The 26,178-nt window shown below is 46.1% G+C and overlaps 1 protein-coding gene across 1 annotated transcript in view; it reads left to right on the top strand.

Moving 5' to 3' along the window:
- The first annotated feature begins 4,691 nt into the window (after window positions 1-4,691).
- Window positions 4,692-26,178, top strand: part of KIF13A (kinesin family member 13A) — a 220,620-nt gene continuing 199,133 nt past the window's right edge. Inside the window, exons 1-2 of the mRNA XM_049765233.1 lie at window positions 4,692-4,825; window positions 5,096-5,186. Coding sequence (XP_049621190.1) covers window positions 4,771-4,825; window positions 5,096-5,186 — 146 coding nt within the window. The 5' untranslated portion in view covers window positions 4,692-4,770. The remainder of the gene's footprint in view (window positions 4,826-5,095; window positions 5,187-26,178) is intronic.

Here is a 26,178-nt window from a genome sequence, read left to right as displayed (position 1 = left end):
TTGTTTTGTTTTTCGGCCACACCCGTTTGATGCTCAGGGGTTACTCCTGGCTAAGTGCTCAGAAATTGTCCCTGGCTTGGGGGGACCATATGGGACACGGGGGGGCGGGGGGGGGGGAAGGGATCAAACCATGTTCCTTCCTTGGCTAGCGCTTGCAAGGCAGACACCTTACCTCTAGCGCCACCTCACCGGCCCCACTGTTTCCCTTTCTTATCTTCTCTTTCCCCTTTCCTAGTAGCTCTAAATAAAACCCATTTTTCCTTAAAAAAAATAAAAGACAGCAACTTAAGTTTTATTTATATATTTGAACAACGTATTTTACTTTATATAGTTATAGACACAAAAAGCACTGTTGTATTTAATTAAAATCCTAAGACATTTCCCCTAGACAGTAGCATTTTTTAATTATTTACCAAACATAAGTAGCCATGTAATAATATATGTGTTGCCTGTCAACTGCTTTTGCTTTTTCTAAAATTGAAATTATTAAAAATAAAGTTGAGGGGCCTGGAGAGATAGTCCCCCGTGTCTGCCAGGAGCTATTTCTGAGCAGACAGCCAGGAGTAACCCCTGAGCACCGCCGGGTGTGACCCAAAAACCAAAAAAAAAAAAACAAAAAACAAAAAACAAAAAAATAATAAAGTTGAGGGCCCGGAGAGATAGCACAGCAGCGTTTGCCTTGCAAGCAGCCGATCCAGGACCAAAGGTGGTTGGTTCGAATCCCGGTGTCCCATATGGTCCCCTGTGCCTGCCAGGAGTTATTTCTGAGCAGACAGCCAGGAGTCACCCCTGAGCACTGCCGGGTGTAGCCCAAAAACCAAAAAAAAAAAAAATTAAAAAATAAAATAAAGTTGAAATAATTGGGGGGTTGGTGGGTTGGGCCAGACCTGTTTGAACTCTGGACTTACTTTTTTTTTGTTTTTTGGGTCACACCCAGCAGCACTCAGGGGTTACTCCTGGCTCTATGCTCAGAAATCGCTCCTGGGCCCGGAGAGATAGCACAGCGGCGTTTGCCTTGCAAACAGCCGATCGAGGACCAAACGTGGTTGGTTCGAATCCCAGTGTCCCATATGGTCCCCTGTGCCTGCCAGGAGCTATTTCTGAGCAGACTGCCAGGAGTAACCCCTGAGCAATGCCGGGTGTGGCCCAAAAACCAAAAACAAACAACAAAAAAAATCGCTCCTGACAGGCTCAGGGGACCATATGGGATGTTGGCATTTGAACCACCATCCTTCTGCACATAAGGCAAATGCCTTACCTCCATGCTATCTCTCCGGCCCCTGGACTTATTTTTGACTTTGAAGAATTATTCCTGGCAGTTCTTGCAATACTATATGTAATGCCAAAAATCAAACATGGGTCAGCCAAATGCAAAACAAACATCTTAACCACTCTACTATCTCTTTGGCCAATACAATAAATAAAAAATATATAGATTTTTTTGGTTTTTGGGTCACACTTGGCGACACTCAGGGGTTACTCCTCATTCTGTGCTCAAGAATCGCTCCTCGCAGGCTCGGGGACCATATGGGATGCCAGGATTTGAACCGGGGTTCGTCCTGTGATGGCTGCATGGAAGGCAAACTCCCTACCACTGTGCTATCTCTCCGGCCCCTAAAACTTCATTTTTTAATTTAGACACCATGGTTACAAGATTGCTCATACTACAATTACTTTTTTAACAGATAAAGTTTTTCATGACTAAAATAAAAAAAAATTTTTTTAACACAACAGTATTCTCTGATACTTCTGGAATCTTGAATACAAAATACAGAGGCTGACATGCACATGCTATAAAAAGCCCCAGAGCAGATTAATTTCGGGAGCTTCTCAGTGTTTCTAAAACTCTCACATTCCTTGGCTTGTGGCATCATCACTCTAACTGCTGAGACTCTACTGCCACAGGGCCTTGTTCTTGGAGGGCTCCAAAGCGCCATTTTCTCCTATAAAGATGCCAGTACATGATTCAACCACCATCCTACGTGGAATGAACTCGTGCCAATTCCTACATTTGCAAGGCCCTAAATTTCCAAAGAAGGTCCAATTTGGGGGTTTAGGATGTAACACAATTCTAGAGCACAGAGCCAGGAGTAACCCCTGAGAGCTCCCGGATGTGGCCCAAAAAACAAACAAAAAATCTGGGGGGCTGGAGCGATAGCACAGTCGTAGGGTTGTTTGCCTTGCATGCAGACTACTTGGGTTGGATCCCTCAGCTTCCCACATAGTCCCCTGAGCCTACCAAGAGTGATTTCTGGGCCCGGAGAGATAGCACAGCGGCGTTTGCCTTGCAAGCAGCCAATCCAGGACCAAAGGTGGTTGGTTCAAATCCCGGTGTCCCATATGGTCCCCTGTGCCTGCCAGGAGCTATTTCTGAGCAGACAGCCAGGAGTAACCCCTGAGCACCTCCGGGTGTGGCCCAAAAACAAAACAAAAATAAAAGAGTGATTTCTGAGTGCAGAGCCTGGAGTAACCCCTGAGCATTGCTGGGTGTGGCCCAACACACACACAACAACAAAACAAGCTTGGGTTATGGTTCAGGCTCCAATGTAGACTCGCTGAATTGCACAGAATTCTCCCTCTACTATTTATCCAGCTGAGAGCGGGCATCTTTAGCCCATGACTTTGCTCCTGTTGGCTCTGGGCCCTCAGGACCATCTCAACCCACTCCCAAATAACCGTGCTTCCAGTGCCAGCCAAATCAGACAAGAGTCTGTGGGTTTAATCCTATGATTCTGGGGTGCAGGAAACACATCCCCGGGCCTTGTACCCTACTCCACCCAGCTGGGACTCCAGATTTGAACGCAGATTTGCACGCTACAAAAAATGCCCGGACACCTGCTTGGCACCCGCCAAGCACTTGTTGAATGAGCACAGAAAATAAAAATCAAAGTTGCCCTGGGGGTGAAGCAGCGAAGCTGGCCTGCTATGTGCAGGGGGCCCCGAATCTGTGGCTCTGACTTTCTTAAGAGCTGAAGGACCCTCCCAGCCTATTGCACCTCCTTTCGGGTGCTCTGGGAAGGGCAGGGGTAGGAAAAAGGAAAGGCTGGGTGTGTGTGTGTGTGGGGGGGGGGGAGACGGGACCATTTGTTTGTAAACTCACACAGAGACATAGAGACAAGCACAGAGAGACACATTAGGGCTGTTGCACACACACACACAAACTGCACCTCCTCCTTCCTTCGTGCACCCCAAAAGGCAGGGAAAGAAAAGGGGGAAGCATTGGGGAGGGGGCAAGCATTTGTTTACAAACACACACACAGACACACTTGGGTATTGCAAACACACACACACAGACATGCTCATGCTCCGGCTGTTGCAAATACACACATTGCACCCCCTCCTCCCTGCGTGCACCCCAAAAGGGCAGGGAAAGGAAAGGGAAAACACTGGAGGGGGGCTAGCATTTGTTTGCAAACACAAAGACACAAGACAGACACACACAGAGATATACTCGGGCTGTTGCAAACACACACACAGACACACAGACAGTGCACCCCGTCCCCGCGTGCTCTCCAAAAGGCAGGGAAAGGAAAAGGAAAGCACGGGGGGTGGGGGAAGAAGCCAAGCATTTGTTTGCAAACACACACACACACACACATGCACACACAGAGACACAGTTGGGCTGTTGCACACACACAAACACACCGCACCCCCTCCTCCCCGCGTGCACCCCAAAAGGCAGGGAAAGCACTGGGGCGGCAAGCATTTGTTTGCAAACACACACACACACACACACACACACACACACACACACACACACATAGAGACACAGACACACATAGAGAGAGAGACACAGTTACACAGAGACTCACTGGGACGTTGCAAACACACACAAACACACACACACACACAGACACTGCACCCCCTCCTCCCCGCGTGCACCCCAAAAAGCAGGGAAAGAAAAGAGAAAGCACTGGGGAGGCAAGCACTTGTTTGCAAACACACACACACACACACACACAGACACAGACACACTGGGGCTTTGCAAACACACACACGGACACACACTGTACCCATCCCCGCGTGCACCCCAAAAGGCAGGGGAAAAGGAAAAAAGGGGGAAAAGGAAAGGGAAAGAAAGCACTGGGGGGGGGGGGGAGAGCATTTGCTTGCAAACACACACACACACACACATACAGAGACACACACTGGGGCTTTGCAAACACACACACGGACACACACTGCACCCGTCCCCGCGTGCACCCCAAAAGGCAGGGGAAAAGGAAAAAAAGAGGGAAAAGGAAAGGGAAAGCACTGGGGGGGGGGGAAGAGAGCATTTGTTTGCAAACACACACACATACATACAGAGACACACACTGGGGCTTTGCAAACACAGACACAGACACACAGACACACAGTCGGGGTTCCAGGCGGCGCCTCCTTGCAGCTGGGCGCACTCGGGGGGCCGTGCGGGGCCCAGCAGGTTCGAGCCCCTGCGCGGGCAGAAGAGTGGGCAGACGGCTGCAGCTCCAGGAGGACATCGCCGGGGAGACAGAGACTCGGGGGCCACTGCTGGGGGGGGGTCCCCCATAATCGGGAGCCCGGAGATGGCGGCTGGGCCCGGCCCTGACCGGGGCTAGAGCTCCGCGGCCCTGCCCAGCCCTGCCCGGCCCGGCCCGACCCGCGTCCCGGCCCCGTCCCCGCCCGCGCCCCGCCCCGCGCCCGCCTCTCCCCGGGGATCCGGGATGGCCCGCGCGCCCCAACGCAGCCTGCAGGAGCTTTCGGGGCGCGCTCGGGGCCGCCTGGGGCCCGCGGGCCGCCGCCACCACCATGTCGGGCACCAAGGTGCAAGTCGCCGTGCGCGTCCGGCCGCTGAACCGGCGGGGTGAGCCAAGGGGGGGGGAGAAGAGAAGGTTTTGGGGCGACCCTGGGGGACCCCCCTCTCCCCAGCTCGGCCTCCTGCCTGGCTCCGGAGGTGGAAAGAGTTGGAAGTGCATGGGTTTGGATTTGGATCTTCTTTTTGGGGAGGGTGGGGGGCTTGCTACAGAATGCTTAGTTGCACCTTTCTTCTTTTCTTACACACTCCCCTGAACCCCTACTTTTATTTTTTTTTTGGGGGGGTGGCCTTCTTTTTTATTTTATTCTTCTCTTCCAGAACTGGAACTCAACACCAAATGCGTGGTGGAGATGGAAGGCAACCAGACGCTTTTGCACCCGCCGCCTTCTAACAGCAAGCAGGGAGAGAGGTAAAAAAAATAGAATTAAAAAAAAAAAAAAGGGGGGGGGGTTACCCCAGTTTAAAAAAAAAGGGGGGGGTGTTGGCAGGAGGGCCAGAAGGGAGCTGAAGTCAGATCAGAGCAGATTCAGATCAGTTTGGGAGCTTGGCAAGTTGGAACCCGGAAAATGAAATTTTTAAGAAAAAAAAATAAATAAAAGGACTGAGAAGCTCAAATCCGGGGTTCCCCTCACCCCATTGTTAAGAGCGAGCTTTCAAGTTTGCAGGCGGTTCCTGGCCGGGCCCCAAGTTCAAGTTCGCCTTCCACTCTGGGTACTACTAACTAGCATTCTAGGGTTCCCTTCTGCCCCAATTCTGGGGTGGGGTGATGGCAGGAGCTTCATTCACAGCCGCTCCAGCCCGAGTTTGCACCGGTCTGGGGTCTGTGGAGTGCAGGAAGAAACCGGGGTGTAGGGGGGGACCCCGCGATGGGTTCATATGTTACAGATGAGAAAACTGACTTCTCTTGAGTTAGGCCTGGCCTGGCCTTCCTTCTGGCTCCTGGAAAATTGAATCTGGCTATAGCTGTTGTTGGAGTTGGGAATTGGGGGTGCTGGAGGCTAGGGGAATGGGGGAGGGAAGATTTTTGTGTAAATTGGGGGTGTGGGCGACTTTTACCTCCCTCAAATTCCCCCAAATCCCAAGAAAGCAAAAAAAAAAAAATTGCAATCTGAATATGATGCTGTTTTGGTCTGGTTCAGTTGAATTGTTGTTGTTTTGTTGTTGTTGTTGTTGTTGTTGATGGGGAGTCTGGAGATAAAGCCTGAATGCAGGGCTCGAATTTTCACTTTTTTCCACCCCCCCAGGAAACAAAAAAGTAGCCTCCAGAGTTTGTGAGACACCAGCGGATATTTAGAAGGGGGGGTTCCTTGTACTAGACAGCCACAGATTTGCATTTGAAAAGTGGGTAACTGTTGGAGCCTGCTTCATGCTCTTCTAGGGCCAATGCGCGAAAATAATTAGAATATTTGGCTTTTTCTTTCTTTTTTTTTTTCCTAGTAAGACCCTTAGAAGTAGCTAGAAGAGTTTTGGGGAATGCATTCTATTCTGCTGGGCAATACAGAAGCTTGTAAAAATAAGAAAATAAAATACCCAAGATTTCACTCTATTAAGCCCTCTTGGGAATGAAAATGAGGTTGTGTTGTTTGGGAAAGTTACCTGTTGATGGAATGCACTACCATTTGGTGATTTTATTTTTTAAAAAGTTTGGAGAGTTTTACCGGAGATGCTTTTATTTCTGTAATCATGAGGAATTCGAGCACCCCTTTTAGCTAAAATGGGGGGGGGGTCAAGGGATTATCAGAAAATAAGACTTAAGGTGTCTGTTTTGTTGGTTTGTCTGCTGTTGGTTTGTTTTTGGTCAAGGCCCAATATTTATTTATTATTATTATTTTCTGGGGGGGTCACACCCGGCAGCGCTCAAGGGGTTACTCCTGGATCTACACTCTAGCAGGCTCGAGGGACCATACGAGATGCCAGGATTCGAACCACTGTCCTTCTGCATGCAAGGCAAACACCCTACCTCCATGCTCTCTCTCTAGTCCCAAGGCCCAATATTTATCCAGTTTGCAGACGCCAGATGTCAATCAGGGTCAAAGGTCACACTTGCATCAATGCAACATTATCCTCAAAGGTCGTGGGTACATTTGAAAGAGTTCCAGTATTTTTGATACTGTAGTTGCCTTGGTTAGGGATTGTGAATACCTGGAGTTAAATGTATAAATCAGGGACCTGAGTGGTGGCACAAGCAGTAGGGCGTCTGCCTTGCACGCTGCTAACCTAGGATGGACCACGGTTCGATCCCCCAGTATCTCCCATATGATCCCCCAAGCCAGGAGCGATTTCTGAGCGCATAGCCAGGAGTAACCCCTGAGCTTCACCTCGTGAGGCTCCCTCCCCCCAAAAATTACAATTCAATTGGATGCCTCCTCGCCATCGCCCCTAATTATTAAGCCCAATTATTAATCATTAAAAGTAATCATTATATAATATAATTATATTTATTCTTTATATATTTATATTTATTTTATATTAAACTGTTATATTGTGTATTTTTATGAAATTATTAATTATTAAGCCCAATTATTTCAGAGAAATAAAGTCTGCAGAGTCCCAGGACCAGGTAGAGCAAATTCTTCCCTCCTTGATCTGTCACCATTTGCTTTCCCATGCGACACCTGCTCCTTGTCACTCCGGAGCAGAAAGAGGGCTACTGTTGAGCTGCTATTTATTCATTCGTGGAGAGGGAAGCAGATTTAATTTTGTGGGATTCGGAAAGAAATGATCACAATATAGACAGCTGGAGAGAAATTGCCAATAACCAGTTGATCATTTTTGCAGAGTGGCAGTTATCTATCAGGATCCTTAAAGTGTTTTGGGGGGGTACTTTGGGGATGTCACCATCCGTTTGCTTATCGGAGTCCCCCATTTTTTATCTGGAGTTTGGAGAATAGTATAAGGTGACATGGGTGACAGCTAGCTAGGTCCTTTGGTGGAACTGCCATCCTAGGCAGTTCCTTGGCTGAAAGAATCCAGGAAACAGGGTGGGTTTGTCTGTTGGGGGTTCCTCTCTCTGCCAGGGATGGAGACACCAAATGCATTTTGATTATTTTATTTTTCATTAGGCAATCAGGTTTCATATTTCTTCACCAGACTTTTCCCTGAAAGCCAGAGCAGATTTAAAAATAGAAACAAATAGTCCCTTGGGGCTGTGGGTTGATTAATCGCAAGGATGCTTCCATTGGTGTTTTGTAGTTTTATTTCTATCATTATGGGGGGGGGGGTGAACAGAGCTCAGGGCAAGGTGACCATATCAAACCTGTGTCAGATTGAAAATTATGCATTATTGTCCTGTACACGGCAAAATCGCACATGAAATAAGCACAGATAGAAAGTTTAAATAATGGGGGGAGAGGGAAATTTATTTATTTATTCATTTATTTATTTTTGGGTTTTGGGTCATACCCGGCAGTGCTCAAGGGTTTCTTCTGGCTCTGCGTTCAGAAATCACTCCTGGCAGGCTCGGGGGACCATATGGGATGCCGGGATTTGAACCACCATCCTTCTGCATGCAAGGCAAACGCCCTACCTCCATGCTATCTCTTCGGCCCCAGTTTTCAATCTTATTAGTGAAAACATAAAAGAGGACTTGGATTTCTAGGAAAAGAAACAGAATTAACTTTTCCATTATTTTTTTCTCTTTTGAGGCATCAAAGCCTAACTTTGTCTGCACAGTTAATATAACAAAGATCATGAGGCTACCGGGGTGAAAGATACTTATATTTGGGGAGCCGGAAATCTTTAAGATTATATTTAATCTTCTTGGTCCTGTGTGTCAGACCAGAAAAAAAAAATCTGCGGGCTAATAATAGTTCATGTGTATGCATGAGTGGCTGAGCTGAAACGTTGAGATATTTCTGAATTTGTTTCTTAAAATACCTCCAACCTGGGGAAAGTTAGGAGGGTCAGGCCTTGTGGATGTCATGTTCAGCTCAGGGGATCAAAGATAAGAACTAGGGACCCAGAAATCTCTGCCAGCGACTCTTAGGTTTGAGGGAAGTGGGAGGAGAGAGGAAGAAAGTGAAATGAAAACCCCCTGAGGTAGATTGTGAAGATTATATGTCCCTGTAAAGGCCAGAGAGATAGCATGGAGGTAGGGCATTTACCTTGCATGCAGAAGGACAGTGGTTCAAATCCCAGCATCCCATATGGTCCGCCGAGCCTGCCAGGAGTGATTTCTGAGTGTAGAGCCAGGAGTAACCCTTGAATGCTGCTGGGTGTGACCCCCCCAAAAAAAAAACCCCAAAACAAATTATACTTAGCTTTCACCCAAACCATGTTACTTGGAAATTGCTTTTTCCTCTTTCTCTTCCTCTTCTTCCTCTCCTAAGCTGTGAGTTCCCCAGGGGAGGCGATTTGCCCTCCTTACCTTTGTGTCCCAGCCAATATGGCTTTAGGGGAGACTCAGTGTTGGGTGTGAAGACAATGGTGCTACTGGCAGGACAGGCCCAGGATGCAAGAGTGATCCCTGAGTGTTGGCAGCCCCAAGACTGGGGGCACAGGGACTGGTCCCCAGGGCTTTGAGAGCTGGTTTGTCCACCTGGAGGGAGCACTTGGTGAGAGAAAGTGAAAGCAGATTCTGGGAGAATGCTTCTGGGTAATTGGGGGGTGTGGCTGCGCAGGGGGGGCGGGGAGAGGGGGGTGATAGAATGAGAACCTTTACTTTGTCTAAATGTGAGTTAGCAGCAGGATGTTTTATTTTGTTTGTTTTATTTTTTCTTCTGGTTTTTGGGTCACACCCCGAGGCGCTCAGGGGTTACTCCTGGCTCTTCGCTCAGAAACTGCTCCTAGCAGGCACAGGGGACCATATGGGATGCTGGGATTTGAACCACCATCCATCCTGGACCATCTGTCCTGGATGGGCTGTATGCAAGGCAAATGCCCTACCGCTGTGCAATCTCTCTGACCTCTGTTTTATTTATTTATTTTTTGTTTTATTTTTTTCTTCTGTGTTTTTTGGGGTTACTCCTGGCTCTGCGCTCAGAAATTGCTCCTGACAGGCTCAAGGGACCATATGGGATGCTGGGAATCGAACCTGGGTTCATCCCAGGCCAACTGCATGCAAGGCAAAGGCCCTATCACTGTGCTATCTCTCCAGTCCCCATGGAGCAGGGTTTTAACATGCAAGCAATACAGTCTCCTTTGATTTTGGGTCCTCCCAATCCTCCCTTACCCCGCCCCTCTTAGAACCAGCCGCAACTACCACCATACTCACTCACGTCTCATGTTAGACATGCAAGCACACTCAGGAACATACGGAGACATTTTTTTGGTGGGAGGACTTGGCCACATCCAATGATGGTGCTCAGGGCTTACTCCTGGCTCTGCTTAGTGACGACTTGTGACAGTAGTTGAGGGACTGCTGGCGAGTAAACCAGGGTGGGCTGGGCGAATGCAAAGATTCTTAACACCTTAGAGTACTTTGGCCTATGTTGTTTACATGTATTTGAGCAAATCTCTCTCTTTTTTGTTTTGTTTTGTTTTGGGCCACACCCAGTGACGCTCAGGGGTTACTCCTGGCTTGGGGGATTATGTGGGATGCTGTGGATAGAACTTTGTTTAGTCCTGGATCAGCTGCGTGCTTGCGCCAACCTTTCTACTGCTTGCGCCACCGCTTCAGCCCCAAATAGTTCTTTATTTTTTGTTTGTTTGTTTGTTTTTTGGTCACACCTGGCAGCACTCAGGAGTTACTCCTGGCTCTGTTCTCAGAAACTCGCTCCTGGCAGACTCTGGGGGACCATATGAAATGCTGAGGATTGAACCTGGGTTGGTCCTGGGTTGGCTGCAATACAAGGCAATTGCTCTACCACTGTTGTATCCCTCCAGCCCAAGTTTTTGTTCTTGATTATTTTATGCAAAAGAATTGGTGGGGTAAGCCCACCATTAAGTATGCATAGATATCCTATTTTGTTAACAGAAAAATAGTCAAAATTGGGCTCTTAGTAAAAGATCCTTTAAAGTGTAGCCTCTTGCTCAATTTTTCTTTTTGGCAAAGTTGTGTGTGTGCCTGTTTGTGCCTGTTTTTGTGTGTGTGTATGTGTGTGTGTGCGTGTGTAGCTTGTTAAATACTGTACTTTTTGTATCATGAGACACACTCTCCACAAAAAAGTTCGTTGAGCCGAAGCTTGAGTGCAAGGGAGAACATCTAAAACCTGTGTATGTCTTATGGTTGGATGTGTCTGATAGAGCAAAAAAGACTGTATATAAAGTGGAAGAAAAGCGATGACTTGGTCCCAGTCTGTGGCTGTTTCCTCGATTAGGCCTTATATGTCGGGACTTTTAGTTCCCAATCTGGTTTCTAGAAGGGTTCTTTCTGTTCAAGCAACTTCTGAGCACCAGAAAATTTAAATCAGTCAGAGTAATTGTTAAAAAGGTCCCCTACGATGTGGAACTAGTTTACTTTATAACATTATTTGGTTGACTGAATGCTACACTGTTTGTTCTGTGTTGTTAGTCTATTTTGGGTTTGCGTTTTAGAGTTAGGCACCAAACAGCACAGAGAAGGGGCCCAATCGATAGCGTCAGCAGTAGGGCATTTGGCTCTGTGCTCAGAAATTGCTCCTGGCTCCGGGGACCATATGGGATGCAGGGGATTGAACCCAGGTTCGTCCTGGTCAGTAGCGTGCAAGGCTATCGCTCCAGCCCTCCCTCATTTATTTTAGAAAGGAAGGTTGAGATTTTTTTTTGTGTGTGTGTGTGGTTTTTGGGTCAGCACCCAGCAGTTCTCAGGGGTTATTCCTGGCTCCAAGCTCAGAAATTGCTCCTGGCAGGCACAGGGGACCATATGGAACGCCGGGATTCGAACCGATGACCTCCTGCATGAAAGGCAAACGCCTTACCTCCATGCTATCTCTCTGGCCCCAGGAAGGTTGAGATTTACTAAATTGATTTTCAAACATATTAATAGTAAAAGAATATAATTATCAAAATGTATAAATGATTTTAGGTAATCTTTTATTCTTTCTTTTTCTTATTCTCTCTTCTTTCTTTCTTTCTTTCTTTCTTTCTTTCTTTCTTTCTTTCTTTCTTTCTTTCTTTCTTTCTTTCTTTCTTCTTTTCTTTCTTTCTTTTCTTCTTTCTTTCTTTCTCTTTCTTTCTTTCTCTTCTTTCCTTTCTTTCTTTCTTTCTTTCTTTCTTTCATTTCTTTCTTCTTTCCTTTCTTTCTTTCTTTCTTTCTCTCTCTCTCTCTCTCCTTCCTTCCTTCCTTCCTTCCTTCCTTCCTTCCTTCCTTCCTTCCTTCCTTCCTTCCTTCCTTCCTTCCACCTTTCTGTTTATTTTTTGGGCCACACCCATTTGACACTCAAGGGTTACTCCTGGCTATGTGCTCAGAAATCGCCCCTGGCTTGGGGGACCATATGGGACGCCGGGGGATTGAACCGCTGTCCTAGGGCTTGCAAGGCAGACACCTTACCTCTAGCGCCACCTTCCCAGCCCCGCTTCCTTTCTATCTCATTCTTTTTCTCTCTTTTATTCTCTCTCTCCTTTCCTCCCCCTACATATAGCAGTGCTAAAGGGCTACTCCTGGCCCTGTGCCAGGTATCAAACTATGGCATACAAGGCAAGTGCCGTAGCACCTGTTTTCTGTCTCTCTCTCTTTCCTTCTCCTTTCTTTCTCCATGTTTCTGAAGAAGCTACTGCTGGTGCTAGATCTTCATTTACTCCCTTGTTCTCTCTCTCCACTCTATTCCCACTCTCTAATTCTTCCCTCTCTTCATTTCTGCCTCCATAACTCCATAGTCAGTCTGGATGTGTCAATATTGAATGTTGACGTAAGTTATAGGACTACAGAGCTCTGTTGCTGAGCCATGTCACACCCAGTGACGCTCAGGGGTTACTCCTGGCTATGCGTTCAGAAATTGCTCCTGGCTTGGGAGATCATATGGGGGATTGAACCGAGGTTCGTCCTAGGTCAGTTTTGTGCAAGGCAAATGCCCTACTGCTGCGCCACCATTCCAGCCCCCTTCTTGATGTTTCTCTCTGGACCAGCAAGCAGCCTTTTTGTTCCAGAGAGCTGCACATCCTAGGATTTTCCCGTCATTCTGAGGATGTGTCACCTCTCTGTAGGTGACATGCTGGTCCTTTTTGTTCCTTTTTCTTTTTTTGATTTAGAATCAGTTTTGGAAAACATCTTCCTTCAATGGCTCCAGGAGGATGGGTGTTTAAGAGGACAAACTTTAGACACCAGGAAAACACCTTGGTTGTACCCAGACCCACTCACTCGCATGTCTGTTTGGGGAGGGGGGGCACCCAGAGGTGTTTGTGGGACCATATGTTCTTGTGTCTTTTTATAATCTTCCAACATGTCTGCTGAAAAGTTCAGTCTTGTATTTCTCTCTAAATTTTCTCCTCTGGCCAAAAACCAAAAAAAAAAAAAAAAAAAAATTTTCTCCTCTAAAATCTTGTAAGATTTCCTTCCTCCCTCCCTCCCTTCCTCTTTTCCTCCCTCCCTTCCTTCCTCCCTCCCTCCCTTCCTTCCTTCCTTCCTTCCTTCCTTCCTTCCTTCCTTCCTTCCTTCCTTCCTCTCTTCCTTCCTCTCTTCCTTCCTCCCTCCCTCCCTCCCTTCCTCTCTTTCTCCCTCCCTCCCTTCCTTTCTTCCTACCTCCCTCCCTTCCTCTCTTTCTCCCTCCCTCCCTCCCTTCCTTCCTCCCTTCCTTCCTTCCTTCCTTCCTTTGCTCGCTCTTCCTTCTTCCTTCCTTCCTTCCTTCCTTCCTTCCTTCCTTCCTTCCTTCCTTCCTTCCTTCCTTCCTTCCTTTCTTTCTTTTCTTTCTTTCTTTCTTTCTTTCTTTCTTTCTTTCTTTCTTTCTTCTTCTTCTTTCTTTCTTTCTTTCTTTCTTTCTTTCTTTCTTTTTCTTTCTTTTCTTTCTCTTTCTTTCTTTCTTTCTCTTCCTTCCTTCCTTCCTTCCTTCCTTCCTTCCTTCCTTCCTTTCTTTCTTTCTTTCTTTCTTTCTTTCTTTCTTTCTTTCTTTCTTTCTTTCTTTCTTTCTTTCTTTCTTTCTTCTTTCTTCTTTCTTTCTTTCTCTCTCTTCTTTCTCTTTCTTTTTTCTTTCTTTCTTTTACTTTCTTTCTTTCTTTCTTTCTTTCTTTTTTCTTCTTTCTTCTTTCTTTCTTTCTTTCTTTCTTTCTTCTTTCTTTCTTTCTTCTTTCTTTCTTTCTTTCTTTCTTTCTTTTTCTCTTTCTTTCTTCTTTCTTCTTTCTTTCTTTCTTTCTTTCTTTCTTTCTTTCTTTCTTTCTTTCTTTCTTTCTTTCTTTCTTTCTTTCTTTCTTTCTTTCTTTCTTTCTTTCTTTCTTTCTTTTCTTATCCTTGTCCTCCTCTGCCTTCTCCTCCTCCTTCTTCTTTTTTTGCTTTTTTGGGTTTGCTTTTTGGGTTACATCTGATGGTAACATCTGGGGTTCTCCTGGTTCTGCACTCAGAAGTCACTCCTGGTAGGCACCGGGACCATATGGGATGCTAGGATTCAAACTGGGGTCTATTCTGGTTGGCTGTGTGCAAGACAAATGCCCTACCAATGTGCTATCATCTCTCTGGTCCCTGAACTGGCTAGATGTTAATGATTGTGTTCAGTTGTGTTTTTTGTTTGTTTGTTTGTTTGTTTTTAAGTATATCTGTCTGCATGTCTCAGGGTGGAGGAGAAAAGATGTTTCCAGGGTTGTTAGTTTAAAACTTCTGGCTGCAACTTTTTTGGTTTATTATGTGTTTCTCTTGCCACAGACAATCCCCCAACTCCATCTCTGATTGAAAGCAAGGGGGGCTTGCCAAGTGCAGGCTGGCGCTGCAGTCAGAAGAAAGCCAGCTGCCTGTCCCTCTTGGGAGGGGGGGATTAAGGGTTCAGAGCCTCCTTCAGGCATGGTGTTTTTTTAGTCCAGGAACAGGAAGTCGGCCCTTGAGGAAAGGGAAGTTGACTCTTGGCTATGGCTATTTGTATTCTCTTGGGAAGATACTTCCTGGATTGTCCCGCCACTAAGAGTGCCCACCCACCAAGATTTCTTGCATCTAATTTTTTTTTTTTGTTTTGTTTTTTTTTTTTTTGGTTTTTGGGCCACACCCGGTAACGCTCAGGGGTTACTCCTGGCTATGCGCTCAGAAGTCGCTCCTGGCTTGGGGGGCCATATGGGACGCCGGGGGATCGAACCGCGGTCCGTCTCCTAGGCTAGCGCAGGTAAGGCAGGCACCTTACCTCCAGCGCCACCGCCCGGCCCCGCATCTAATTTTTTTAAAAAAAACTTTATTTACTTATTTATATATTGGTTGATTGGTTTCTGGGCCACACTTCTGGCTCTGCACTCAGAAATCGCCTCTGGAAGGCTCAGGGGACCATATGGGATGCCGGAAATCTAACTTGGGTCCCTCCCAGGTCGGTCGCATGCAAGGCAAATGCCCCACCGCTATGGCTATCTCTTTGCCCCGATTTCTTGCATCTTAGAGCAAAACCAGAAAGGGCAAAGGATGTCACCGGCCACCAAGTTTGTCAGAGCAGCTTGCAAGAAACTCAGTTTGAGTTATAGCAACTCTGGCCTTGTAAGCAGGGAGGGTTTGGGGCTTGTCACCCCAACAGTCTGTGGTCCCTGCTCAGGCCAGGGAAGTATAATACTGAACAAACAGTTCTTGACGCCCCTTTCCAAATTGCATAATGAACTGTTAGAATATTTCTTTTTGTTTTGCTTTGCCCCCCCCCCCTTTTTTTTTGTGGGTGGGGGTACTCTAGCTTTAACCGCTTCTATTTATGCAGTTAATTAAAGTTTAGTATTCTTGATACAAATTGTAATGGGGAATAGTAATTTGATTACAATGAGAAGGAGCCTCCAAATTACTCGTTTCAAGGGTGCTGTTTGCAATAAGTAGGGAGGGCAGCGTGGTAGGGAAAGCAGATCGAGGTGAGGGTGTTAAATTTGAGCGCCCTTCTCCAGTTTTAGGCACCTGCATTTCGTATCTAGAGTTTCAGTGGAAATAGGTAACAGGAACACGCAGTCATATCCCTTGCAACTTTTTGTAAGCTGTCGCGTAAGGCTGACGTTGCCAGTTAGAATTTTGTTTTGTTTTGTTTTTGCTTTTTGGACCACACCTGGTGACGCTCAGGGGTTACTCCTGGCTATGTGCTCAGAAATCGCTTCTGGCTTGGGGGACCATATGGGACACGGGGGACTAAACTGCGGTCTGTCCTGGGTCAGCGCGTACAAGGCAGACGCCCTACCACTTGCACCACCGCTCTGGCCTCATGTTGTTTTTTTTTTTTTAAAAGCAGTTTATTTATTTATTTATTGATTGATTGGTTTTTAGGGCCACACCTGGCGATGCTCAGGGGTTACTCCTGGCTGCACTGGTTTTTAGGGCCACACCTGGCGATGCTCAGGGGTTACTCCTGGCTGCACTCAGAAATCGCTTCTGGCAAGCTCTGGGGACCATATGGAATGCTGGAAATCAAACCTGGTTCGTCCCGGGTCAGCTGCATGCAAGACAAATGCCTTACCACTGTGCTATCTCTCTGGCCCCTACTGATTAAAATTGTGTTTCTGCCACTGGTGGTCACCTGGCCTACGTGTCTGTGAATTAGGCACTGAAATAATTTATCCAACAGGAGAGGGTATGCCTGGGGCTGGGAGGAAGAGCACAAGGGTTTCCACCATCTTCCTAGCAGGGTTAGAGTCACCGGTTCAAGTCCCAGCACTGCCTCCAGGAAAATCCAGCCTGGTAGCTCTGCTCTCCATCATCCCAGGCACCACAAGCTATTCTCTTTTGCACCCCAAAAGGGAGTGATATGGGGGATCATATGGGATGCTGGGGGGGTCGAACTGCGTTCCGTCCTAGGTCAGCCGCGTGTAAGGCAAACACCCTACAGCTTGCGCCACTGCTCCGGCCCCTTCATGAGTTGTTCTATACGTCAGCCAGGACATTAATTTTCAGTGGAAGAAATCTCTCCTTTGCCCAGTGTGGGGCTTGTGTGACCATGTGTTGGGTGGAACTAGCTGGTTTTGCTGAATGTGACGAGCTGCCGGCAGACTGGTCCAACTGTCCAGATTCTCCCAATGAACTTCAGCTTGTCTGTGTCTCTTTCATCTGACTTTGCAGCTTTCTGGCTGCAAAATATTGGGCCAGTAGTCGATGGCTCTGGACCTGGGTCTCCTGCCCCAGAAAGTGGCTGCATGAGGATTGGGAGTCGAGAGGCACAGGCCAGAGACTGAGTGTTGGCGAGCTACTGAATTTTACTCCTTTTTAGTTTTTGGGTCATACCCGGCGTCACTCAGGGGATACTCCTGGCTCTGCGCTCAGAAATCGCTCCTGGCAGGCCCGGGGGACAATATGGGATGCTGGGATTCAAACCACCGTCCATCCTGAATTATCTGTGTGCAAGGCAAATGCCCTGCCGCTGTGCTATCTCTCCAGGCCCTCCTCTGAGGCTCTTAAAGACCTGGGATTTGGGTTTCATGCAATACTTCAAAAGAACAAGGAAAGGGGCCCGGAGAGATAGCTCAGTGGCGTTTTGCCTTGCAAGCAGCCAATCCAGGACCAAAGGTGGTTGGTTCAAATCCCGGTGTCCCATAGGGTCCCCCGTGCCTGCCAGGAGCTATTTCTGAGCAGACAGCCAGGAGTAACCCCTGAGCACCGCCGGGTGTGGCCCAAAAACAAAAACAAAATAAAAAAAAAAAAAGAACAAGGAAAGAAAGATAAGTCTCAGTGTTCTTGTTTATTGGTGTCTTTTTTTTTTTTTTTTTTTTTTTGTGGCAGGGTTGTGGGGGGTTCTCAGTAGTGCTAAGTGACCCCAGAGGCCCCAGGTGATACTGGTGGGGTGGTCAGTGGCCACACAGACTGTCTCAGTCAGTGCTTAAGACTATTTGATAGTGCCTCTGAAAGGTGCAGGGAACATTCAAGGCTATGCCTGGTGGTGCTTGGAGCCCCGAGCAGTGTAGGCTATTTTTGTTTGTTTGTTTTTGGGGTCACACCTGGCGGCACTCAGGGGTTCTTCCTGGCTCTGCATTCCTGGCTCTGCTCCTAGCAGGCTCGGGGGACCATATGAAATGGCTGGATTCGAACCAGAGTTCGTTCTGTGTTGGCTGAGTGCAAGGCAAACGCCCCACCGCTGTGCTATCTCTCCAGCCCCAAGGCAGTGTGAGCTTTAACCAGGGGTTTAATGCTTGCCAGGGGTGTGTGCCAATTCCTAACTTCTCTCTCTGCCCCCTCAATGTTTTTGCTTTTGAGTGTTAGAAATTTTCAAGTTGTTTTCACTGAGCGTGGACACGTAACTACTGTGGTTTTGGAGGACTCCATGTGCACGCTGTGGTGTTGTTGTTTTAGGGTGAGGGCATAGTTGGCAGTGCCTGGGCCTGGCTTGTTCTTGGCTTAGTTCTCAGAAATCACTCTTAGTGGTTCTGGGATCCAGCAGTGGGCAAAGGCCAGAACCTTGCCTGCTTTTCTCTCCCTACTCAAAAGAAACAATTTAAAAAATGCTGGTATTCAGGAGCCAGGAAGAATTTCTGAGTCCATCGGGTATGTCTCCCCCCAAATACTGATATTCTTTTATGGGTCCATTAATCAGGAGATATGCTTAAGACTATTTGATAGCGACATTCTAGTTCCTTTTGCATTGAAAATGATTTTGTTTTTTGTTGTTGTTTTTTTTGTTTATTTTATTTTGGACCATACCATAGGGCAGCACTCAAGGGTTACTTGTGGCTCTGTGCTCAGAAATCATTCTGGCTCAGTTAATTTTGTGTATGAATATGTCACATAATAAACTATATCTAAATAATAGTATTAATAAACATGTACTTATACTTATATTTAACCATAGTAATAAAATAAACAATAATGATGAATAAAATTGGTGTGTATAATCATAATATATTAATATATATTAAAATGTATGGTGCACTCCTAAACACATACATTTTTATGGCATTTCTCTTCAGCAGGGAGAATGATAGTTGCTCTTTCATCAATGTTCACGTTTGTCTAGTTTTGTGTGTAATGTATATAAGAAATAAAGTTTTGGAGCAGGAGAAATAGCATGGAGGTAGGACGTTTGCCTCACATGCAGAAGGACGGTGGTTCTAATCCTGGCATCCCATATGGTCCCCTGAGCCTGCCAGGAGGGATTTCTGACCATAGAGCCAGGAGTAACTCCTGAGCGCTGCTGGGTATGACCCCAGAACCAAAAAAATAAAAAATAAATAAAGTTTTATACAACAAGCTATACACAAAAGGGACCTGTTACACCAGCAGTCCAGTGAGCTGAAGGTGGAGCTATGGGATGACTAATGCGAAGAGTGGCAGAGGGAGGTCAACACTGGTGGTGGGAATGGCTCTAATTCATTGTCACTGTGTACCTTAAATATAACTGTGAAAGACTTGTAATTGGTCTCAATAAAAAGAAAAAAGAAAGTTTTAAATGCACAAGCACTAGGGCAGAGAGGAGAAATTTTAGCGTGCATGAATGAACTTGAAAGACAGAGAAAGAGAGAGTTGCTTTCGCTTTTTTCTTTTTTTGTTTCTGGTATTTTTTTTTTTTTTTTGGACCACACCCGGTGACACTCAGGGGTTACTCCTAGCTCTACCCTCAGAAATCGCTCCTGGCAGGCACGGGGGACCATATGGGATGCCGGGACTTGCACCAACGACCTTCTGCATGAAAGGCAAATGCCTTACCTCCATGCTATCTCTTCGGCCCCCATATCTTTAAATCCCATCAGAGAGAGAGAACATATTCTGTACTTATCCCTTTTCTTCTGTCTTTCTTCACTAGTATATCCTCTCATTCCATCCAGATTGCTGCTGCAGATTGAATGACTTTGTTCTTTCTTAGAGCTGCATAATATTCCATCACACAGATACATACCACGGCCTTTTTTTTTTTTTTTAACCATCCATCATCCATAGTTGGGCATTTGATTTCCATAGCTTGGTTATTATATCATGTGCTGCAGTGAACATAGGAATGCATATATATCCTTTCAAATTAGTGTTTTAGTATTTTGGGAATAGATGTCAAGAAATAGGATAGCTGGATCATATGAGAGTTTTATTCTTTCTTTTTTGAAATCTCTTTATTTGTAAAATCACCCCATGTGTCTGCCATATCTCCAACCCTAGGTGAACAAGTCTAAAGCAGGGTCCCATGTGAAATAATCCAAACCAGGTTGAGAATGAAACAACTGTAGTCTGGCCATCTTCCTCATATATATCAAGCTGCCTGCCAGAACTATTTTTATTTGGGTACAGAGATCACCCCCAAGTGGGCTGTAAGGACATAGTAAGTAAGGACAGATAGCTCAGGCTATCCTGAGCCTGTCCCACCCGGGTTTACATATAAAACGATCTTTGTTTTGGGTGAAACCAAGTTGTAAGCAAAAGATACAAAGACACCTGGGTGATTTTTGTTTTAGGTAAAATAAGGTGTAACCTAATACTTTACTGTGTCATTAGAGATTGAACCTGGCAACATTTTCTCGAACACTGGATGTAGGTTCCTTTCTCACTGGCTGTTTCTGACTTTTTTTTTTTTTTTTTGGTTTTTGGGCCACACCTGGCGGTGCTCAGGGGTTACTCCTGGCTGTCTGCTCAGAAATAGCTCCTGGCAGGCATGGGGGACCATATGGGACACCGGGATTTGAACCAACCACCTTAGGTCCTGGATTGGCTGCTTGCAAGGCAAACGCCGCTGTGCTATCTCTCCGGGCCCTGTTTCTGACTTTTTAATATGTGCCATTCTCACTGGTTGAGGTAATATCTATTTCATTCAGTATTTTTTGGGGGACACACCTAACTGTCAGGGTTTATTCCTGGCTCAGTGCTCACATATAAAATCACCCTATGAGCTGTATGTCCAACCCCAGGTGAACGAATTTAAAGCAGGGACTCATAATAAAATAATAATAATAAAAATTAAAATAATAATAAAATAACAACCCAGACCAGGCTGAGAGTGAAACATGTTTAGTCTGGCAATCTTTCTCCTTTCAAGAGCCAGCTGCCTGCCAGAACTATGGTTTTTATTGAGTCCAGAGACCACCCCCAGGTAGGGGAGTAAGAATAGAGAAAAGACAGATAGCTTAGGATATCCTGAGCCTGGAGAGATAGCACAGCGGTGTTTGCCTTGCAAGCAGCCAATCCAGGACCAAAGGTGGTTGGTTCGAATCCCAGTGTCCCATAGGGTCCCCCGTGCCTGCCAGGAGCTATTTCTGAGCAGACAGCCAGGAGTAACCCCTGAGCAACGCCGGGTGTGACCCCCCCCCAAAAAAAAAAAAACTAAAACAAAAAGATATAATCTAACACTTAGGATTCAATACTGCTGGGCTCAGAGATGGGGGGCATATGGGATGCTGAAAATGGAACCCGGCTTGATCACTGCAAGGCAAATGTCCAACCCACAAATGTCCTGTACTGTCCCTGGAATATTTAGATGTTCCCACTCTGACTGATAGAGGCAGTTTTAGGAGCATTGCTTTGGGAGTCCAGGCTCTCTGGGTGTGGATTTTAGTGTCTGTGTTCACGAGCTATGTGGATTTTGTTTGATTTTGTTTATGGAGATGGTTCTCTCCAGAAGTACTGGGGACTGCTCAGGGGTTACTCCTGGCTCTGTGTTTAGGAGTTACTCCTAGCAGTGCTCTGGAAACCATATGGGATGCTGGGGATTGAACCTGGGTTGACCATGTGCAAGGCAAACGCCCTACCTACTGTGCTATCTTTCTGACCCCCCAATACTGTATCTTAATCTACTAGTAAGAACCATGTAACAGGGATGTTGCTGCAGTGATAAAAACAATGCTTGAAATGCCTCAAAGTCACCCAAAGCTGGGATGTGCCTTAGTTGATCTGTGTGTGGTCTGTGTAGAAAATCCAAGTCTCCACACCCTCTTTTCTTTAGTTCTCCCCATAATGGTCTTGACCAGGAAGGACCGTATGAGTGTTCCTTTTTTTTTTTGGTTTTTGGTTACTCCTGGCTCTACGCTCAGAAATCGCTCCTGTCTTGGGGGATCATATGGGATGCCGGGGGATGGAACTGTGGTCCATCCTAGGTTAGCATGTGCAAAGCAAACGCCCTATCACTTGTGCCATCACTCCGACCCGTCTTTCAGCCATTCTTTAGACTCTCTGGAATCATACTTGCTCACTGGGGAAAAAATTTTTTCCAGTCTCTTGAATACTTACTATTTCGAGATCTAAATCCATTTATGGAAGAGCCAGATTCTAATGGGTGCGCTGGATCACTTTATGAAAAATTCAGGCCACCTTAGAGCATTAATAAATATACAAATTTAGGAGCTGACATTGACAAATTTTGTTTTGCTCTTAACTTTGATTCTAACAGTTTCCTATTTGCACGAGTTGTTCTTTTGCTTCAAGTCATGCTTCTTTGGAAACTCTGATAAGCTGGTGTTTTGTTTTCACTTAATCTAAAATTATGCCTATAAAAATGATGTTATTTAGCACTCCCGAGATAAACTTAAAATAACAAGGCTGGTACCAATCTGGAGAATAAAGTCTTGGGCTCAGGAAGAAGGTTCAACTCCAGAGCTGGCTCCAGTGACCATGCACGAAAAGCATCTCACTAATGAAACTCAGTTAGATTGCTTTGCTTTGAGTCACTTGCAATCATTTTTTTTCTCCCTTCCTGCTTCTAAAAAGAGAATGGAACTTTTGACTCAGTGGGAGCTCTGAGATTTTTGTAAGGACCCAGAGAGTCAATTTCTGTCCTTTCTGGTTCTCTTAATAATCTTAGCTGACCCATTGGCCAATGAATTGAATTTTAGGGGGCTGAAGATAGTATAGTGGGTAGTGCGATTGCCTCACACATCTGCCTTGACCTACTTCAATCCCTGACATCACATAATGTCTCATAAGCCCCACCAGGAGTGATCTCTAAGCACGGAGCCAGGGTGTGCCTCTTCCAACCCCCCCAAGATAATCCCCCCAAAAGAATTTTAGGATTTTTTTTTAAACTTGATTGATTGATTGATTGATTGTTTTTATGCCACACCCAGCAGTGCTCAGGGGTTACTCCTGGCTCTGCACTTAGAAATCACCTCCGGCAGGCTGGGGGACCACATGGGATGCCGGGAACCGAACTGGGTCCCCCACCCCTGGGGCTGCCACATGCAAGGCAAATGTCCCACCACTGTGCTATCTCTCCAGCCTCAGAATTTTAGGATTTTTTTGAATGAAACAGAACCAAAGCCTTAACACTGATATTTTCTTGTATTTAATCCAACGGCGGTTCAATACTTCAAATATTTTTGGCATTTGAAAGTGTAAAAAAAAGAAAGAATATACAATTTCCTGCCATCATCTTTGGAGGAACAGACAAGATTTATTATTAATGCATCCTTCTAGGACAATGAATAATTATAGTTTTCTGAGAGTAGATTTAGTTGATCTGTCTTTGCATTTCTGCCTACCGTTTTGCAAATGTACTTTACAAAAAATTCAGTGGCTGTAATATTTGCACCTAAAAGAGAAGGCTGTGCATTGATGGCCTTGATTCACTCTAGATGGACTAATTATTTCAGGATAATATTTTTGAAAAACTCAACTTTATGGAAGTGTAATAATGTACACCTACAATAAAATGCACCCATCTCAAATGCACATTTTCTTGAGTTTTTATGATTGGATTCATCCTATAGAACCTTGAGAGAAAGAGAGACAGAGAGACAGAAAACATTTCCATCACCCAAATAGGTCTCTGGGGCCATTTTGCAGTCGTCTGTAATATCATTTTAATATTGTAAAACCTCTTCTGCCCCTGTTTCCTGCACACGTCATTCTTCATTCCTCTCTCCTCCATCCCCCTTCCTTGCCATGTTGAAAGGGAAGTGAACCCCTTTGATGCCCTGGGGTTATGGAACCCATGCGGTCGGGGATGAATGATTGTCTTCAAGCTCAAAGATACTGGCACAGTTGGAGAAAGGACAGGCCGGCCCACCTTGTAAATAATTGAAGCTGCGTTTATGTAAGAAACGTAGAGGCCGGCTCAGACCCTGGGCTGGCACTTTCCACGGTGCCACCTTGAATGAACCGCAGCTAACAGGGAGGAACCAGGCCTGAGTTCAATAGCAGGGTGAGTTCCAAGGAAGGCAACGGTGTCTCTGCCCTGGAGGTTTCGAGAAAGTGCTAGAAGAAGAGGCCATAGGGAATTGGTCTGGATATGAAATGGAGCAATCTCTGCGGCTGTGCTGCCTAGGGGTGTCCATGCCTATGCCCTTGATGACCTCCAGACTTTGATGCATGTCCCCACCCCAGATTAGCCTGTCCCCCTGGGCAGCTGGGATGCCCCAACCTCCTGCTGATGCTCTCCTAACCTCTAGAGATCCTGCCTGCATCTTCCCAGCTTCTCTCATCTCTGCATCCCTGTTTTTTATTGTTGTTGTTATTGTTGTTTTTGTTTGTTTTGTTTTTTGGGGGGCCACACCTGGCAGTGCTCAGGGGTTACTCCTGGCTCCATGCTCAGAAATTGCCCCTGGCAGGCACAGGGGACCATATGGGATGCCGGGATTCGAACTAACGTCCTTCTGCATGAAAGGCAAATGCCTTACCTCCATGCTATCTCTCCAGCCCCTGTTGTTTTTTTGGGAGGGGTTCACACCCAGCAGCGCTCAGGTTACTTCTGGCTCTACACTCAGAAATTGCTCATGGCAGGCTTGGGGGACATATGGGATGCCAGGATTCAAACCACCGTCCTTCTGCATGCACGGCAAATGACCTACCTCCATGCTATCTTCTCTGGCTCTCATTTCTGTGTCTATGTTCTGTGTGCCACACTCCCCCCATTTTCCAGCCAGGGTTCCTCTCAAATCCTCTCTGTCAGGACCCTTCTCTTCTTCTTCATTTTTATTTATTTATTTATTTATTTATTTATTTGGTTTTGGGGCCACACCCAGTGACGCTCAGGGGTTACTACTGGCTCTACGCTCAGAAATCGCTCCTGGCTTGGGGGACCATATGGGACACCGGGGGATCGAATTTTGGTCTGTCCTAAGTCAGCTGCTTGCGTCACTGCTCCGACCCAAGGATCTGTCTTTTTTTTGGCACCTAAGAACCAGCCTTTGCTGGGAAAGCTTGACCTTTCCCAGTTAATTCAAGCCTGTAGTTCCTTTGTTCATTTTCACAGAGTCTAAAGGAATATCAAGAATAAGATATTTCGCTTTTAGAAGTCACAGAAGGAAGAAAAACTGTTGCTAGGCAAACCAGGAAGGTTGGATTTGAGAGATGAGAAATCTCTCCGTAGTGAGAGGATGGAACCTTCTCATCAATCTGGCCTGGAATGCTCCCGAACACAGAATGGAGCGAAGGACTGGACAGTCCAGGGTGAAGGGAGAGTAAGGGAAGTGATTGGAAACAATGGCAGAGATGATCAATCTGTGGACAGGGGGGAAGTTTGCCAAAAGTGGACATCTCTGGTCCAAAGAAGCCAGTGCAGAAGGAGCACAGTTAGAGGATTCTTATTGAAAGAACAAGAAGAACAGAGCTATTTTTTGCTATTGGTGGCAGGGGTCTCAAACTTGTGGCCCACAGGCCGCAAACGGCCCTCCGTACATTTTGTGGCCCTGCCCTAGAGGAATCTTTTTTTGTTTTGTTTTGTTTTGTTTTAGTTGTTTGGGTCACACACACCCCCCAATGTTCAAGGCTTACTACTGACTTTGCACTCAAGGATCACCCCGACTTTGCCTCCTGCGGCCCCCCAGGTAAATTGAGTTTGAGACCCCTGGCTCTAGGGGGAAATCTCTCCTTGGGTTCTTATGCTATTATTTCATGGACAAGCACAACTGTATGCCGAGCAATTTTATGTATTGATATACAGCTGTTATCTCCTCCCCGAGCTTTATTGAGATATTATTGAACATTTGTGCTGATACTATACACATTTTTTTGTGTGGGGGGGTTACACTCAGCAGTGCTCAAGGGTTACTCTTGGCTCTGAGCTCAGAAATCACACCTGTCAGGCTCAGGGGACCATATGGGATGCTGGGAATAGAATCATCGTCCATCCTGGGTTGGCTGAATGCAAGGCAAATGAGAGGATTCATACATACCTGGTGTGTGGAAGGCTGAGGGTGTATAGCTCAGATTCCTGACTTGTTGCTTCTTTGTGTTGGCAGTTTCTTAATGATTGGCTTTATTTTCCTACCTGCCAATGCTTTCTCCTACCTGTCAGTTTTTCCCCCATATTCCTCAGTGCAGCAAAGATCATCCGTTTGCTGTGATGAACAAGTCCACTTTTTTTTCTTTCCTTTCTCCTGTCTGTAATGCATCCACACACTCAGTTTTCATTCATTCCCTTTAGATGACTCAAAATAGATTTTTTTTTAAGAATCCATTTTCTGGGCTGGAGAGATAGCACAGTGGTAGGGCATCTACCTTGCAAGTGTCCAACCTGGGATGGACCCGGGTTTGATTCCTGGCATCCCATATGGTC

This window comes from Suncus etruscus, chromosome 18 (genome assembly GCF_024139225.1).
Source record: "Suncus etruscus isolate mSunEtr1 chromosome 18, mSunEtr1.pri.cur, whole genome shotgun sequence".
Taxonomy (NCBI): domain Eukaryota; kingdom Metazoa; phylum Chordata; class Mammalia; order Eulipotyphla; family Soricidae; genus Suncus; species Suncus etruscus.
This window is presented reverse-complemented; position numbering and strand designations above follow the sequence as displayed.